Here is a 15,505-nt window from a genome sequence, read left to right as displayed (position 1 = left end):
TGCTTTCCCCGGCCCGCTAGCTTTCTGAACGCCGTGCCTGCCGCTCGCCTAGCAAAGTAGCAACTACCGAACGGCTCCCGGACTCACATATTGACTCCTCAGATTCCCTAAAATGTAATCAACCTATAATATTTAATACCGTAACACCCTGTATATAGCCTCCACATTGACTCTGTACCGGTACCCTCTGTATATAGCCTCCACATTGACTCTGTACCGGTACCCCCCTGTATATAGCCTCCACATTGACTCTGTACCGGTACCCCCTGTATGTAGCCTCCACATTGACTCAGTACCATAACACCCTGTATATAGCCTCCACATTGACTCTGTACCGTAACACCCTGTATATAGCCTCCACATTGACTCAGTACCATAACACCCTGTATATAGCCTCCACATTGACTCTGTACCGTAACACCCTTAATATAGCCTCCACATTGACTCTGTTCTGGTACCCCCTGTATATAGCCTCCACATTGACTCTGTACCGGTACCCCCTATATATAGCCTCCACATTGACTCTGTACCGGTACCCCCTGTATATAGCCTCCACATTGACTCTGTACCGGTACCCCCTGTATATAGCCTCCACATTGACTCTGTACCGGTACCCCCTGTATATAGCCTCCACATTGACTCTGTACCGGTACACCCTGTATATAGCCTCCACATTGACTCTGTACCGGTACCCCCTGTATATAGCCTCCACATTGACTCTGTACCGTAACACCCTGTATATAGCCTCCACATTGACTCTGTACCGATACCCCTGTATATAGTCTCCACATTGACTCTGTACCGTAACACCCTGTATATAGCCTCCACATTGACTCTGTACCGGTACCCCCTGTATATAGCCTCCACATTGACTCTGTACCGGTACACCCTGTATATAGCCTCCACATTGACTCTGTACCGGTACCCCCTGTATATAGCCTCTACATTGACTCTGTACCGGTACCCCCTGTATATAGCCGCCACATTGACTCTGTACCATAACACCCTGTATATAGCCTCCACATTGACTCTGTACCGTAACACCCTGTATATAGCCTCCACATTGACTCTGTACCGGTACCCCCTGTATATAGCCTCCACATTGACTCTGTACCGGTACACCCTGTATATAGCCTCCACATTGACTCTGTACCGTAACACCCTGTATATAGCCTCCACATTGACTCTGTACCGGTACCCCCCTGTATATAGCCTCCACATTGACTCTGTACCGGTACCCTCTGTATATAGCCTCCGCATTGACTCTGTACCGGTACCCCCTGTATATAGCCTCCACATTGACTCTGTACCGGTACCCCCTGTATATAGCCTCTACATTGACTCTGTACCGGTACCCCCTGTATATAGCCGCCACATTGACTCTGTACCATAACACCCTGTATATAGCCTCCACATTGACTCTGTACCGTAACACCCTGTATATAGCCTCCACATTGACTCTGTACCGGTACCCCCTGTATATAGCCTCCACATTGACTCTGTACCGTAACACCCTGTATATAGCCTCCACATTGACTCTGTACCGTAACACCATGTATATAGTCTCCACATTGACTCTGTACCGTAACACCCTGTATATAGCCTCCACATTGACTCTGTACCGTAACACCCTGTATATAGCCTCCACATTGACTCTGTACCGTAACACCCTGTATATAGCCTCCACATTGACTCTGTACCGGTACCCCTCTGTATATAGCCTCCACATTGACTCTGTACCGTAACACCATGTATATAGTCTCCACATTGACTCTGTACCGTAACACCCTGTATATAGCCTCCACATTGACTCTGTACCGTAACACCCTGTATATAGCCTCCACATTGACTCTGTACCGTAACACCCTGTATATAGTCTCCACATTGACTCTGTACCGTAACACCCTGTATATAGCCTCCACATTGACTCTGTACCGGTATCCCCTGTATATAGCCTCCACATTGACTCTGTACCGTAACACCCTGTATATAGCCTCCACATTGACTCTGTACCGTAACACCCTGTATATAGCCTCCACATTGACTCTGTACCGGTACCCTCTGTATATAGCCTCCACATTGACTCTGTACCGTAACACCCTGTATATAGCCTCCACATTGACTCTGTACCGGTATCCCCTGTATATAGCCTCCACATTGACTCTGTACCGTAACACCCTGTATATAGCCTCCACATTGACTCTGTACCGTAACACCCTGTATATAGCCTCCACATTGACTCTGTACCGGTACCCCTCTGTATATAGCCTCCACATTGACTCTGTACCGTAACACCATGTATATAGTCTCCACATTGACTCTGTACCGTAACACCCTGTATATAGCCTCCACATTGACTCTGTACCGTAACACCCTGTATATAGCCTCCACATTGACTCTGTACCGTAACACCCTGTATATAGTCTCCACATTGACTCTGTACCGTAACACCCTGTATATAGCCTCCACATTGACTCTGTACCGGTATCCCCTGTATATAGCCTCCACATTGACTCTGTACCGTAACACCCTGTATATAGCCTCCACATTGACTCTGTACCGTAACACCCTGTATATAGCCTCCACATTGACTCTGTACCGGTACCCTCTGTATATAGCCTCCACATTGACTCTGTACCGTAACACCCTGTATATAGCCTCCACATTGACTCTGTACCGTAACACCCTGTATATAGCCTCCACATTGACTCTGTACCGTAACACCCTGTATATAGCCTCCACATTGACTCTGTACCGGTACCCCCTGTATATAGCCTCCACATTGACTCTGTACCGGTACCCTCTGTATATAGCCTCCGCATTGACTCTGTACCGGTACCCCCTGTATATAGCCTCCACATTGACTCTGTACCGGTACCCCCTGTATATAGCCTCTACATTGACTCTGTACCGGTACCCCCTGTATATAGCCGCCACATTGACTCTGTACCATAACACCCTGTATATAGCCTCCACATTGACTCTGTACCGTAACACCCTGTATATAGCCTCCACATTGACTCTGTACCGGTACCCCCTGTATATAGCCTCCACATTGACTCTGTACCGTAACACCCTGTATATAGCCTCCACATTGACTCTGTACCGTAACACCATGTATATAGTCTCCACATTGACTCTGTACCGTAACACCCTGTATATAGCCTCCACATTGACTCTGTACCGTAACACCCTGTATATAGCCTCCACATTGACTCTGTACCGTAACACCCTGTATATAGCCTCCACATTGACTCTGTACCGGTACCCCTCTGTATATAGCCTCCACATTGACTCTGTACCGTAACACCATGTATATAGTCTCCACATTGACTCTGTACCGTAACACCCTGTATATAGCCTCCACATTGACTCTGTACCGTAACACCCTGTATATAGCCTCCACATTGACTCTGTACCGTAACACCCTGTATATAGTCTCCACATTGACTCTGTACCGTAACACCCTGTATATAGCCTCCACATTGACTCTGTACCGGTATCCCCTGTATATAGCCTCCACATTGACTCTGTACCGTAACACCCTGTATATAGCCTCCACATTGACTCTGTACCGTAACACCCTGTATATAGCCTCCACATTGACTCTGTACCGGTACCCCCTGTATATAGCCTCCACATTGACTCTGTACCGTAACACCCTGTATATAGCCTCCACATTGTTATTTTACTGCTGCTCTTTAATTATTTGTTCCTTTTATTTCTTATTCTTATTTTATTGATTTTAACTGCATTGTTTGTTAGGGGCTCGTAAGTCAGCATTTCACCTGTTGTATTCAGCGTATTTGATAAATACAATTTGATTTAATTTGATATAGACAAGGGAGTTGAGCTAGCTGTCTCGTTGGTGTCCCAAATGGAACCATATTCACTCTTTAGCGCACTACTTTCGACCAAGGTCAGTACACTATATAGGGTTAATTAAGGTAGTCATGTGGGACACTTTCTCTGTCTCCATAATGCTCACTAGGGCTTCAACAAGAGAGGCAACTGATGTTGTGATATGACAGTTTAATTTACAACCAGTCTGCCTCTAATATAATTCCTTCAGAAAAAGGAGGATGATCACAAGCCAACTAACTACGGGTGACGTTTTGTTGAGACATTCTGTCAACTTAACTTTGTTATTATGCCGTTGAGATGATACATGTATTATTGTGTGTGTACATAGTGTCCCAGAGGTTAGTACAGGTGTGTACTGTAGGTAACCCCTCCTGTTGATCTGTCCCAGAGGTTAGTACAGGTGTGTACTGTAGGTAACCCCTCCTGTTGATCTGTCCCAGAGGTTAGTACAGGTGTGTACTGTAGGTAACCCCTCCTGTTGATCTGTCCCAGAGGTTAGTACAGGTGTGTACTGTAGGTAACTCCTCCTGTTGATCTGTCCCAGAGGTTAGTACAGGTGTGTACTGTAGGTAACCCCTCATGTTGATCTGTCCCAGAGGTTAGTACAGGTGTGTACTGTAGGTAACCCCTCCTGTTGATCTGTCCCAGAGGTTAGTACAGGTGTGTACTGTAGGTAACCCCTCCTGTTGATCTGTCCTAGAGGTTAGTACAGGTGTGTACTGTAGGTAACCCCTCCTGTTGATCTGTCCCAGAGGTTAGTACAGGTGTGTACTGTAGGTAACCCCTCCTGTTGATCTGTCCCAGAGGTTAGTACAGGTGTGTACTGTAGGTAACCCCTCCTGTTGATCTGTCCCAGAGGTTAGTACAGGTGTGTGCTGTAGGTAACCCCTCCTGTTGATCTGTCCCAGAGGTTAGTACAGGTGTGTACTGTAGGTAACCCCTCCTGTTGATCTGTCCCAGAGGTTAGTACAGGTGTGTACTGTAGGTAACCCCTCCTGTTGATCTGTCCCAGAGGTTAGTACAGGTGTGTACTGTAGGTAACCCCTCCTGTTGATCTGTCCCAGAGGTTAGTACAGGTGTGTACTGTAGGTAACTCCTCCTGTTGATCTGTCCCAGAGGTTAGTACAGGTGTGTACTGTAGGTAACTCCTCCTGTTGATCTGTCCCAGAGGTTAGTACAGGTGTGTACTGTAGGTAACCCCTCCTGTTGATCTGTCCCAGAGGTTAGTACAGGTGTGTACTGTAGGTAACTCCTCCTGTTGATCTGTCCCAGAGGTTAGTACAGGTGTGTACTGTAGGTAACCCCTCCTGTTGATCTGTCCCAGAGGTTAGTACAGGTGTGTACTGTAGGTAACCCCTCCTGTTGATCTGTCCCAGAGGTTAGTACAGGTGTGTACTGTAGGTAACCCCTCCTGTTGATCATCTGTCCCAGAGGTTAGTACAGGTGTGTACTGTAGGTAACCCCTCCTGTTGATCTGTCCCAGAGGTTAGTACAGGTGTGTACTGTAGGTAACCCCTCCTGTTGATCTGTCCCAGAGGTTAGTACAGGTGTGTACTGTAGGTAACTCCTCCTGTTGATCTGTCCCAGAGGTTAGTACAGGTGTGTACTGTAGGTAACTCCTCCTGTTGATCTGTCCCAGAGGTTAGTACAGGTGTGTACTGTAGGTAACCCCTCCTGTTGATCTGTCCCAGAGGTTAGTACAGGTGTGTACTGTAGGTAACTCCTCCTGTTGATCTGTCCCAGAGGTTAGTACAGGTGTGTACTGTAGGTAACCCCTCCTGTTGATCATCTGTCCCAGAGGTTAGTACAGGTGTGTACTGTAGGTAACCCCTCCTGTTGATCTGTCCCAGAGGTTAGTACAGGTGTGTACTGTAGGTAACCCCTCCTGTTGATCTGTCCCAGAGGTTAGTACAGGTGTGTACTGTAGGTAACCCCTCCTGTTGATCTGTCCCAGAGGTTAGTACAGGTGTGTACTGTAGGTAACCCCTCCTGTTGATCTGTCCCAGAGGTTAGTACAGGTGTGTACTGTAGGTAACCCCTCCTGTTGATCTGTCCCAGAGGTTAGTACAGGTGTGTACTGTAGGTAACCCCTCCTGTTGATCTGTCCCAGAGGTTAGTACAGGTGTGTACTGTAGGTAACCCCTCCTGTTGATCTGTCCCAGAGGTTAGTACAGGTGTGTACTGTAGGTAACCCCTCCTGTTGATCTGTCCCAGAGGTTAGTACAGGTGTGTACTGTAGGTAACTCCTCCTGTTGATCTGTCCCAGAGGTTAGTACAGGTGTGTACTGTAGGTAACCCCTCATGTTGATCTGTCCCAGAGGTTAGTACAGGTGTGTACTGTAGGTAACCCCTCCTGTTGATCTGTCCCAGAGGTTAGTACAGGTGTGTACTGTAGGTAACCCCTCCTGTTGATCTGTCCCAGAGGTTAGTACAGGTGTGTACTGTAGGTAACCCCTCCTGTTGATCTGTCCCAGAGGTTAGTACAGGTGTGTACTGTAGGTAACCCCTCCTGTTGATCTGTCCCAGAGGTTAGTACAGGTGTGTACTGTAGGTAACCCCTCCTGTTGATCTGTCCCAGAGGTTAGTACAGGTGTGTACTGTAGGTAACCCCTCCTGTTGATCTGTCCCAGAGGTTAGTACAGGTGTGTACTGTAGGTAACCCCCTCCTGTTGATCTGTCCCAGAGGTTAGTACAGGTGTGTACTGTAGGTAACCCCTCCTGTTGATCTGTCCCAGAGGTTAGTACAGGTGTGTACTGTAGGTAACCCCTCCTGTTGATCTGTCCCAGAGGTTAGTACAGGTGTGTACTGTAGGTAACTCCTCCTGTTGATCTGTCCCAGAGGTTAGTACAGGTGTGTACTGTAGGTAACTCCTCCTGTTGATCTGTCCCAGAGGTTAGTACAGGTGTGTACTGTAGGTAACCCCTCCTGTTGATCTGTCCCAGAGGTTAGTACAGGTGTGTACTGTAGGTAACTCCTCCTGTTGATCTGTCCCAGAGGTTAGTACAGGTGTGTACTGTAGGTAACCCCTCCTGTTGATCTGTCCCAGAGGTTAGTACAGGTGTGTACTGTAGGTAACCCCTCCTGTTGATCATCTGTCCCAGAGGTTAGTACAGGTGTGTACTGTAGGTAACCCCTCATGTTGATCTGTCCCAGAGGTTAGTACAGGTGTGTACTGTAGGTAACCCCTCCTGTTGATCTGTCCCAGAGGTTAGTACAGGTGTGTACTGTAGGTAACCCCTCCTGTTGATCATCTGTCCCAGAGGTTAGTACAGGTGTGTACTGTAGGTAACCCCTCCTGTTGATCTGTCCCAGAGGTTAGTACAGGTGTGTACTGTAGGTAACCCCTCCTGTTGATCTGTCCCAGAGGTTAGTACAGGTGTGTACTGTAGGTAACTCCTCCTGTTGATCTGTCCCAGAGGTTAGTACAGGTGTGTACTGTAGGTAACTCCTCCTGTTGATCTGTCCCAGAGGTTAGTACAGGTGTGTACTGTAGGTAACCCCTCCTGTTGATCTGTCCCAGAGGTTAGTACAGGTGTGTACTGTAGGTAACTCCTCCTGTTGATCTGTCCCAGAGGTTAGTACAGGTGTGTACTGTAGGTAACCCCTCCTGTTGATCATCTGTCCCAGAGGTTAGTACAGGTGTGTACTGTAGGTAACCCCTCCTGTTGATCTGTCCCAGAGGTTAGTACAGGTGTGTACTGTAGGTAACCCCTCCTGTTGATCTGTCCCAGAGGTTAGTACAGGTGTGTACTGTAGGTAACCCCTCCTGTTGATCTGTCCCAGAGGTTAGTACAGGTGTGTACTGTAGGTAACCCCTCATGTTGATCTGTCCCAGAGGTTAGTACAGGTGTGTACTGTAGGTAACCCCTCCTGTTGATCTGTTCCAGAGGTTAGTACAGGTGTGTACTGTAGGTAACCCCTCATGTTGATCTGTCCCAGAGGTTAGTACAGGTGTGTACTGTAGGTAACCCCTCCTGTTGATCTGTCCCAGAGGTTAGTACAGGTGTGTACTGTAGATAACCCCTCCTGTTGATCTGTCCCAGAGGTTAGTACAGGTGTGTACTGTAGGTAACCCCTCATGTTGATCTGTCCCAGAGGTTAGTACAGGTGTGTACTGTAGGTAACCCCTCCTGTTGATCTGTCCCAGAGGTTAGTACAGGTGTGTACTGTAGGTAAACCCTCCTGTTGATCTGTCCCAGAGGTTAGTACAGGTGTGTACTGTAGGTAACCCCTCATGTTGATCTGTCCCAGAGGTTAGTACAGGTGTGTACTGTAGGTAACTCCTCCTGTTGATCTGTCCCAGAGGTTAGTACAGGTGTGTACTCTAGGTAACCCCTCCTGTTGATCTGTCCCAGAGGTTAGTACAGGTGTATACTGTAGGTAACCCCTCCTGTTGATCTGTCCCAGAGGTTAGTACAGGTGTGTACTGTAGGTAACCCCTCCTGTTGATCTGTCCCAGAGGTTAGTACAGGTGTGTACTGTAGGTAACTCCTCCTGTTGATCTGTCCCAGAGGTTAGTACAGGTGTGTACTGTAGGTAACCCCTCCTGTTGATCTGTCCCAGAGGTTAGTACAGGTGTGTACTGTAGGTAACCCCTCCTGTTGATCTGTCCCAGAGGTTAGTACAGGTGTGTCCTGTGGGTAACCCCTCCTGTTGATCTGTCCCAGAGGTTAGTACAGGTGTGTACTGTAGGTAACCCCTCCTGTTGATCTGTCCCAGAGGTTAGTACAGGTGTGTACTGTAGGTAACCCCTCCTGTTGATCTGTCCCAGAGGTTAGTACAGGTGTGTACTGTAGGTAACCCCTCCTGTTGATCTGTCCCAGAGGTTAGTACAGGTGTGTACTGTAGGTAACTCCTCCTGTTGATCTGTCCCAGAGGTCCAATTTGTAAGTCGCTCTGGATAAGAGCGTCTGCTAAATGACTTAAATGTAAATGTAAATGTTAGTACAGGTGTGTACTGTAGGTAACTCCTCCTGTTGATCTGTCCCAGAGGTTAGTACAGGTGTGTACTGTAGGTAACTCCTCCTGTTGATCTGTCCCAGAGGTTAGTACAGGTGTGTACTGTAGGTAACTCCTCCTGTTGATCTGTCCCAGAGGTTAGTACAGGTGTGTACTGTATGTAACCCCTCCTGTTGATCTGTCCCAGAGGTTAGTACAGGTGTGTACTGTGGGTAACCCCTCCTGTTGATCTGTCCAATAGGTTAGTACAGGTGTGTACTGTAGGTAACCCCTCCTGTTGATCTGTCCCAGAGGTTAGTACAGGTGTGTACTGTAGGTAACCCCTCCTGTTGATCTGTCCCAGAGGTTAGTACAGGTGTGTACTGTAGGTAACCCCTCATGTTGATCTGTCCCAGAGGTTAGTACAGGTGTGTACTGTAGGTAACCCCTCCTGTTGATCTGTCCCAGAGGTTAGTACAGGTGTGTACTGTAGGTAACCCCTCCTGTTGATCTGTCCCAGAGGTTAGTACAGGTGTGTCCTGTGGGTAAACCCTCCTGTTGATCTGTCCCAGAGGTTAGTACAGGTGTGTACTGTAGGTAACCCCTCCTGTTGATCTGTCCCAGAGGTTAGTACAGGTGTGTACTGTAGGTAACCCCTCCTGTTGATCTTTCCCAGAGGTTAGTACAGGTGTGTACTGTAGGTAACCCCTCCTGTTGATCTGTCCCAGAGGTTTGTACAGGTGTGTACTGTAGGTAACCCCTCATGTTGATCTGTCCCAGAGGTTAGTACAGGTGTGTACTGTAGGTAACCCCTCCTGTTGATCTGTCCCAGAGGTTAGTACAGGTGTGTACTGTAGGTAACCCCTCCTGTTGATCTGTCCCAGAGGTTAGTACAGGTGTGTACTGTAGGTAACCCCTCCTGTTGATCTGTCCCAGAGGTTAGTACAGGTGTGTACTGTAGGTAACCCCTCATGTTGATCTGTCCCAGAGGTTAGTACAGGTGTGTACTGTAGGTAACCCCTCCTGTTGATCTGTCCCAGAGGTTAGTACAGGTGTGTACTGTAGGTAACCCCTCCTGTTGATCTGTCCCAGAGGTTAGTACAGGTGTGTACTGTAGGTAACACCTCCTGTTGATCTGTCCCAGAGGTTAGTACAGGTGTGTACTGTAGGTAACCCCTCCTGTTGATCTGTCCCAGAGGTTAGTACAGGTGTGTACTGTAGGTAACCCCTCCTGTTGATCTGTCCCAGAGGTTAGTACAGGTGTGTACTGTAGGTAACTCCTCCTGTTGATCTGTCCCAGAGGTTAGTACAGGTGTGTACTGTAGGTAACCCCTCCTGTTGATCTGTCCCAGAGGTTAGTACAGGTGTGTACTGTAGGTAACCCCTCCTGTTGATCTGTCCCAGAGGTTAGTACAGGTGTGTACTGTAGGTAACCCCTCCTGTTGATCTGTCCCAGAGGTTAGTACAGGTGTGTACTGTAGGTAACCCCCCCTGTTGATCTGTTCCAGAGGTTTGTACAGGTGTGTACTGTAGGTAACCCCTCATGTTGATCTGTCCCAGAGGTTAGTACAGGTGTGTACTCTAGGTAACCCCTCCTGTTGATCTGTCCCAGAGTTTAGTACAGGTGTCTACTGTAGGTAACCCCTCCTGTTGATCTGTCCCAGAGGTTAGTACAGGTGTGTACTGTAGGTAACACCTCCTGTTGATCTGTCCCAGAGGTTAGTACAGGTGTGTACTGTAGGTAACCCCTCCTGTTGATCTGTCCCAGAGGTTAGTACAGGTGTGTACTGTAGGTAACCCCTCATGTTGATCTGTCCCAGAGGTTAGTACAGGTGTGTACTGTAGGTAACCCCTCCTGTTGATCTGTCCCAGAGGTTAGTACAGGTGTGTACTGTGGGTAACCCCTCCTGTTGATCTGTCCAAGAGGTTAGTACAGGTGTGTACTGTAGGTAACCCCTCATGTTGATCTGTCCTAGAGGTTAGTACAGGTGTGTACTGTAGGTAACCCCTCCTGTTGATCTGTCCCAGAGGTTAGTACAGGTGTGTACTGTAGGTAACCCCTCCTGTTGATCTGTCCCAGAGGTTAGTACAGGTGTGTACTGTAGGTAACTCCTCCTGTTGATCTGTCCCAGAGGTTAGTACAGGTGTGTACTGTAGGTAACTCCTCCTGTTGATCTGTCCCAGAGGTCCAATTTGTAAGTCGCTCTGGATAAGAGCGTCTGCTAAATGACTTAAATGTAAATGTAAATGTTAGTACAGGTGTGTACTGTAGGTAACTCCTCCTGTTGATCTGTCCCAGAGGTTAGTACAGGTGTGTACTGTAGGTAACCCCTCCTGTTGATCTGTCCCAGAGGTTAGTACAGGTGTGTACTGTAGGTAACCCCTCCTGTTGATCTGTCCCAGAGGTTAGTACAGGTGTGTACTGTAGGTAACTCCTCCTGTTGATCTGTCCCAGAGGTTAGTACAGGTGTGTACTGTAGGTAACCCCTCCTGTTGATCTGTCCCAGAGGTTAGTACAGGTGTGTACTGTAGGTAACCCCTCCTGTTGATCTGTCCCAGAGGTTAGTACAGGTGTGTACTGTAGGTAACCCCTCCTGTTGATCTGTCCCAGAGGTTAGTACAGGTGTGTACTGTAGGTAACCCCCCCTGTTGATCTGTTCCAGAGGTTTGTACAGGTGTGTACTGTAGGTAACCCCTCATGTTGATCTGTCCCAGAGGTTAGTACAGGTGTGTACTGTAGGTAACCCCTCCTGTTGATCTGTCCCAGAGGTTAGTACAGGTGTGTACTGTGGGTAACCCCTCCTGTTGATCTGTCCAAGAGGTTAGTACAGGTGTGTACTGTAGGTAACCCCTCCTGTTGATCTGTCCCAGAGGTTAGTACAGGTGTGTACTGTAGGTAACCCCTCCTGTTGATCTGTCCCAGAGGTTAGTACAGGTGTGTACTGTAGGTAACCCCTCCTGTTGATCTGTCCCAGAGGTTAGTACAGGTGTGTACTGTAGGTAACTCCTCCTGTTGATCTGTCCCAGAGGTTAGTACAGGTGTGTACTGTAGGTAACTCCTCCTGTTGATCTGTCCCAGAGGTCCAATTTGTAAGTCGCTCTGGATAAGAGCGTCTGCTAAATGACTTAAATGTAAATGTAAATGTTAGTACAGGTGTGTACTGTAGGTAACCCCTCCTGTTGATCTGTCCCAGAGTTTAGTACAGGTGTGTACTGTAGGTAACTCCTCCTGTTGATCTGTCCCAGAGGTTAGTACAGGTGCGTACTGTAGGTAACTCCTCCTGTTGATCTGTCCCAGAGGTTAGTACAGGTGTGTACTGTAGGTAACCCGTCATGTTGATCTGTTCCAGAGGTTAGTACAGGTGTGTACTGTAGGTAACCCCTCCTGTTGATCTGTCCCAGAGGTTAGTACAGGTGTGTACTGTAGGTAACTCCTCCTGTTGATCTGTCCCAGAGGTTAGTACAGGTGTGTACTGTAGGTAACTCCTCCTGTTGATCTGTCCCAGAGGTTAGTACAGGTGTGTACTGTAGGTAACTCCTCCTGTTGATCTGTCCCAGAGGTTAGTACAGGTGTGTACTGTAGGTAACTCCTCCTGTTGATCTGTCCCAGAGGTTAGTACAGGTGTGTACTGTAGGTAACCCGTCATGTTGATCTGTTCCAGAGGTTAGTACAGGTGTGTACTGTAGGTAACCCCTCCTGTTGATCTGTTCCAGGATCGAGGCGAAGCACGCAGAGCTGAGGGAGCGTCAGGCCAGAGATAAAGGACCTCTCCCTGATGTTGAGGATGATTACATGGACCCCAACTACGCACGCATCAACAACTCCCCTTACAGCAGAACCCGTACCCCGTCGCCCCAACGCCCGCCACCCCACAGCCTCGGCCCAGGCCCCTCCCACGGCAACGAGCCATCCAATAAGGACCCCCTGGACGGGCTGTATGCCAAGGTCAACAAGCAGAGACAAGCCCCGCCCATGGCCGACAGGTGAGACAGGAACACTCCTGCTGTGGTATATTTGACATACTCAACCTTTCCTCTTAGCCTGGATGCCATTCTGTTTCTGTTCTCTTGCCAAAACAGACCGGCACCCAGGCTACATTCCTCCAGTCTCCTGACAGACTGATAATCTAACCTAAGCAGCTAGCTAGGCATGCAACAGTTGGTCACAAAATTACATGATAATGCAGGGATCTAGGATGACCCTGAGACTGATACAGGATCTAGGATGACCCTGAGACTGATACAGGATATATGATGACCCTGAGACTGATACAGGGATATATGATGACCCTGAGACTGATACAGGGATATATGATGACCCTGAGACTGATACAGGATATATGATGACCCTGAGACTGATACAGGATATATGATGACCCTGAGACTGATACAGGGATATATGATGACCCTGAAACTGATACAGGATATATGATGACCCTGAGACTGATACAGGGATCTAGGATGACCCTGAGACTGATACAGGGATATATGATGACCCTGAGACTGATACAGGGATATATGATGACCCTGAAACTGATACAGGATATAGGATGACCCTGAGACTGATACAGGGATATATGATGACCCTGAAACTGATACAGGATATATGATGACCCTGAGACTGTTACAGGGATATATGATGACCCTGAGGCTGATACAGGATATAGGATGACCCTGAGACTGATACAGGGATATATGATGACCCTGAAACTGATACAGGATATATGATGACCCTGAGACTGATACAGGGATCTAGGATGACCCTGAGACTGATACAGGGATATAGGATGACCCTGAGACTGATACAGGGATATAGGATGACCCTGAAACTGATACAGGGATATAGGATGACCCTGAGACTGATACAGGGATCTAGGATGACCCTGAGACTGATACAGGGATATATGATGACCCTGAGACTGATACAGGATATCGAATGACCCTGAGACTGATATTCCCTTAATACTACAGTAGTTATATCATGTCTCCACATTCATTACTTCCGATCATTGGTCTGCATCCCATCCCATCCTCCCTCTGTGTGTGTGTGTGTGTGTGTGTGTGTGTGTGTGTGTGTGTGTGTGTGTGTGTGTGTGTGTGTGTGTGTGTGTGTGTGTGTGTTCACAACTACATTAAGGTTTTCTGATAACGTTTTATTCCATTTAACAGAAAATAATATCTCCTGAAGTAAGAACTATGAAAATAATTAAACCGAGAGATGGGGAGAGGGAAGAGATTGAGGGGGAAAGGGATAGAGAGAGAGATGGTGGGAAAGGGAGAAAGAGAGGCGGGGAGGGAGGGAGAGAAGGGGAGATAGGGGGGAGAGAGAGAGAGAAGGGGAGATAGGGGGGGAGAGAGGGGAGGGAGAGGGGGAAAGGGAGAGAGAGAGAGAGAAAGAGACAGGGAGAGAGAGAGAGGGGGGGAAAGGGAGAGGGAGGGAAGTCTAATTGTCTTTCTACATTACAGCCCCCCCACTTAATGACTTTTCACCGCTCGTTTTAAATCAGCTACACCCACCCTGTCCAACCACCATGCAGAACCTCTCCTCCCAGCAACATGGCTCATATTTTAGACTAGTTTATTAGTCACATGGGCACAGGGTTCAGTGGAGTTCTTCAGCTCCAACAGACCACCGACATCCCTGCTGATCCAGAATAGAGATGATCATACCAAAGGGATACAATGGACATCTGTAGCTAGCTACCTCTGAAAAGGATACTTCAGATGTCTCACGCTGGGACACATTATCACAAAGGGAATACTGTGATGAATACCTGTGGTCTTAACCAATCGTCAATCATTGAGCCATGGTCTTGACCAATCATTGATCAATGGTCTTGACCCCTGCTCCCCACTGTCCATGTCCCCTACTCCCCATTGTTCATGTCCCCTACTCCCCACTGTTCATGTCCCATACTCCCCACTGTCCATGTCCCCTACTCCCCACTGTTCATGTCCCCTACTCCCCACTGTTCATGTCCCCTACTCCCCTCTGTTCATGTCCCCTACTCCCCTCTGTTCATGTCCCCTACTCCCCACTGTCCATGTCCCCTACTCCCCTCTGTTCATGTCCCCTACTCCCCACTGTCCATGTCCCCTACTCCCCACTGTCCATGTCCCCTACTCCCCACTGTTCATGTCCCCTAGTCCTCACTGTTCATGTCCCCTAGTCCTCTTTGTTCATGTCCCCTAGTCCTCTTTGTTCATGTCCCCTAGTCCCCTCTGTTCATGTCCCATAGTCCCCACTGTTCATGTCCCCTACTCCCCTCTGTCCATGCCCCCTAGTCCCCTCTGTTCATGTCCCCTAGTCCTCACTGTTCATGTCCCCTAGTCCCCTCTGTTCATGTCCCCTAGTCCCCACTGTCCATGTCCCCTACTCCCCACTGTCCATGTCCCCTACTCCCCTCTGTTCATGTCCCCTACTCCCCACTGTTCATGTCCCCTACTCCCCACTGTCCATGTCCCCTACTCCTCACTGTTCATGTCCCATACTCCCCACTGTCCATGTCCCATACTCCCCACTGTCCATGTCCCCTAGTCCTCACTGTTCATGTCCCCTACTCCCCTCTGTTCATGTCCCCTAGTCCTCACTGTTCATGTCCCCTACTCCCCACTGTTCATGTCCCCTAGTCCTCACTGTTCATGTCCCCTACTCCCCTCTGTCCATGTACCCTAGTCCTCACTGTTCATGTCCCCTACTCC

The 15,505-nt window shown here is 48.4% G+C and overlaps 1 protein-coding gene across 1 annotated transcript in view; it reads left to right on the top strand.

Moving 5' to 3' along the window:
* LOC129820880 (partitioning defective 3 homolog B-like) overlaps positions 1 to 15,505 on the top strand; it is a 543,694-nt gene that overhangs the window by 437,633 nt on the left and 90,556 nt on the right. Inside the window, exon 19 of the mRNA XM_055877951.1 lies at positions 12,518 to 12,787. Coding sequence (XP_055733926.1) covers positions 12,518 to 12,787 — 270 coding nt within the window. The remainder of the gene's footprint in view (positions 1 to 12,517; positions 12,788 to 15,505) is intronic.

The sequence above is a fragment of the Salvelinus fontinalis genome, chromosome 23 (assembly GCF_029448725.1).
Source record: "Salvelinus fontinalis isolate EN_2023a chromosome 23, ASM2944872v1, whole genome shotgun sequence".
Taxonomy (NCBI): Eukaryota; Metazoa; Chordata; class Actinopteri; order Salmoniformes; family Salmonidae; genus Salvelinus; species Salvelinus fontinalis.
This window is presented reverse-complemented; position numbering and strand designations above follow the sequence as displayed.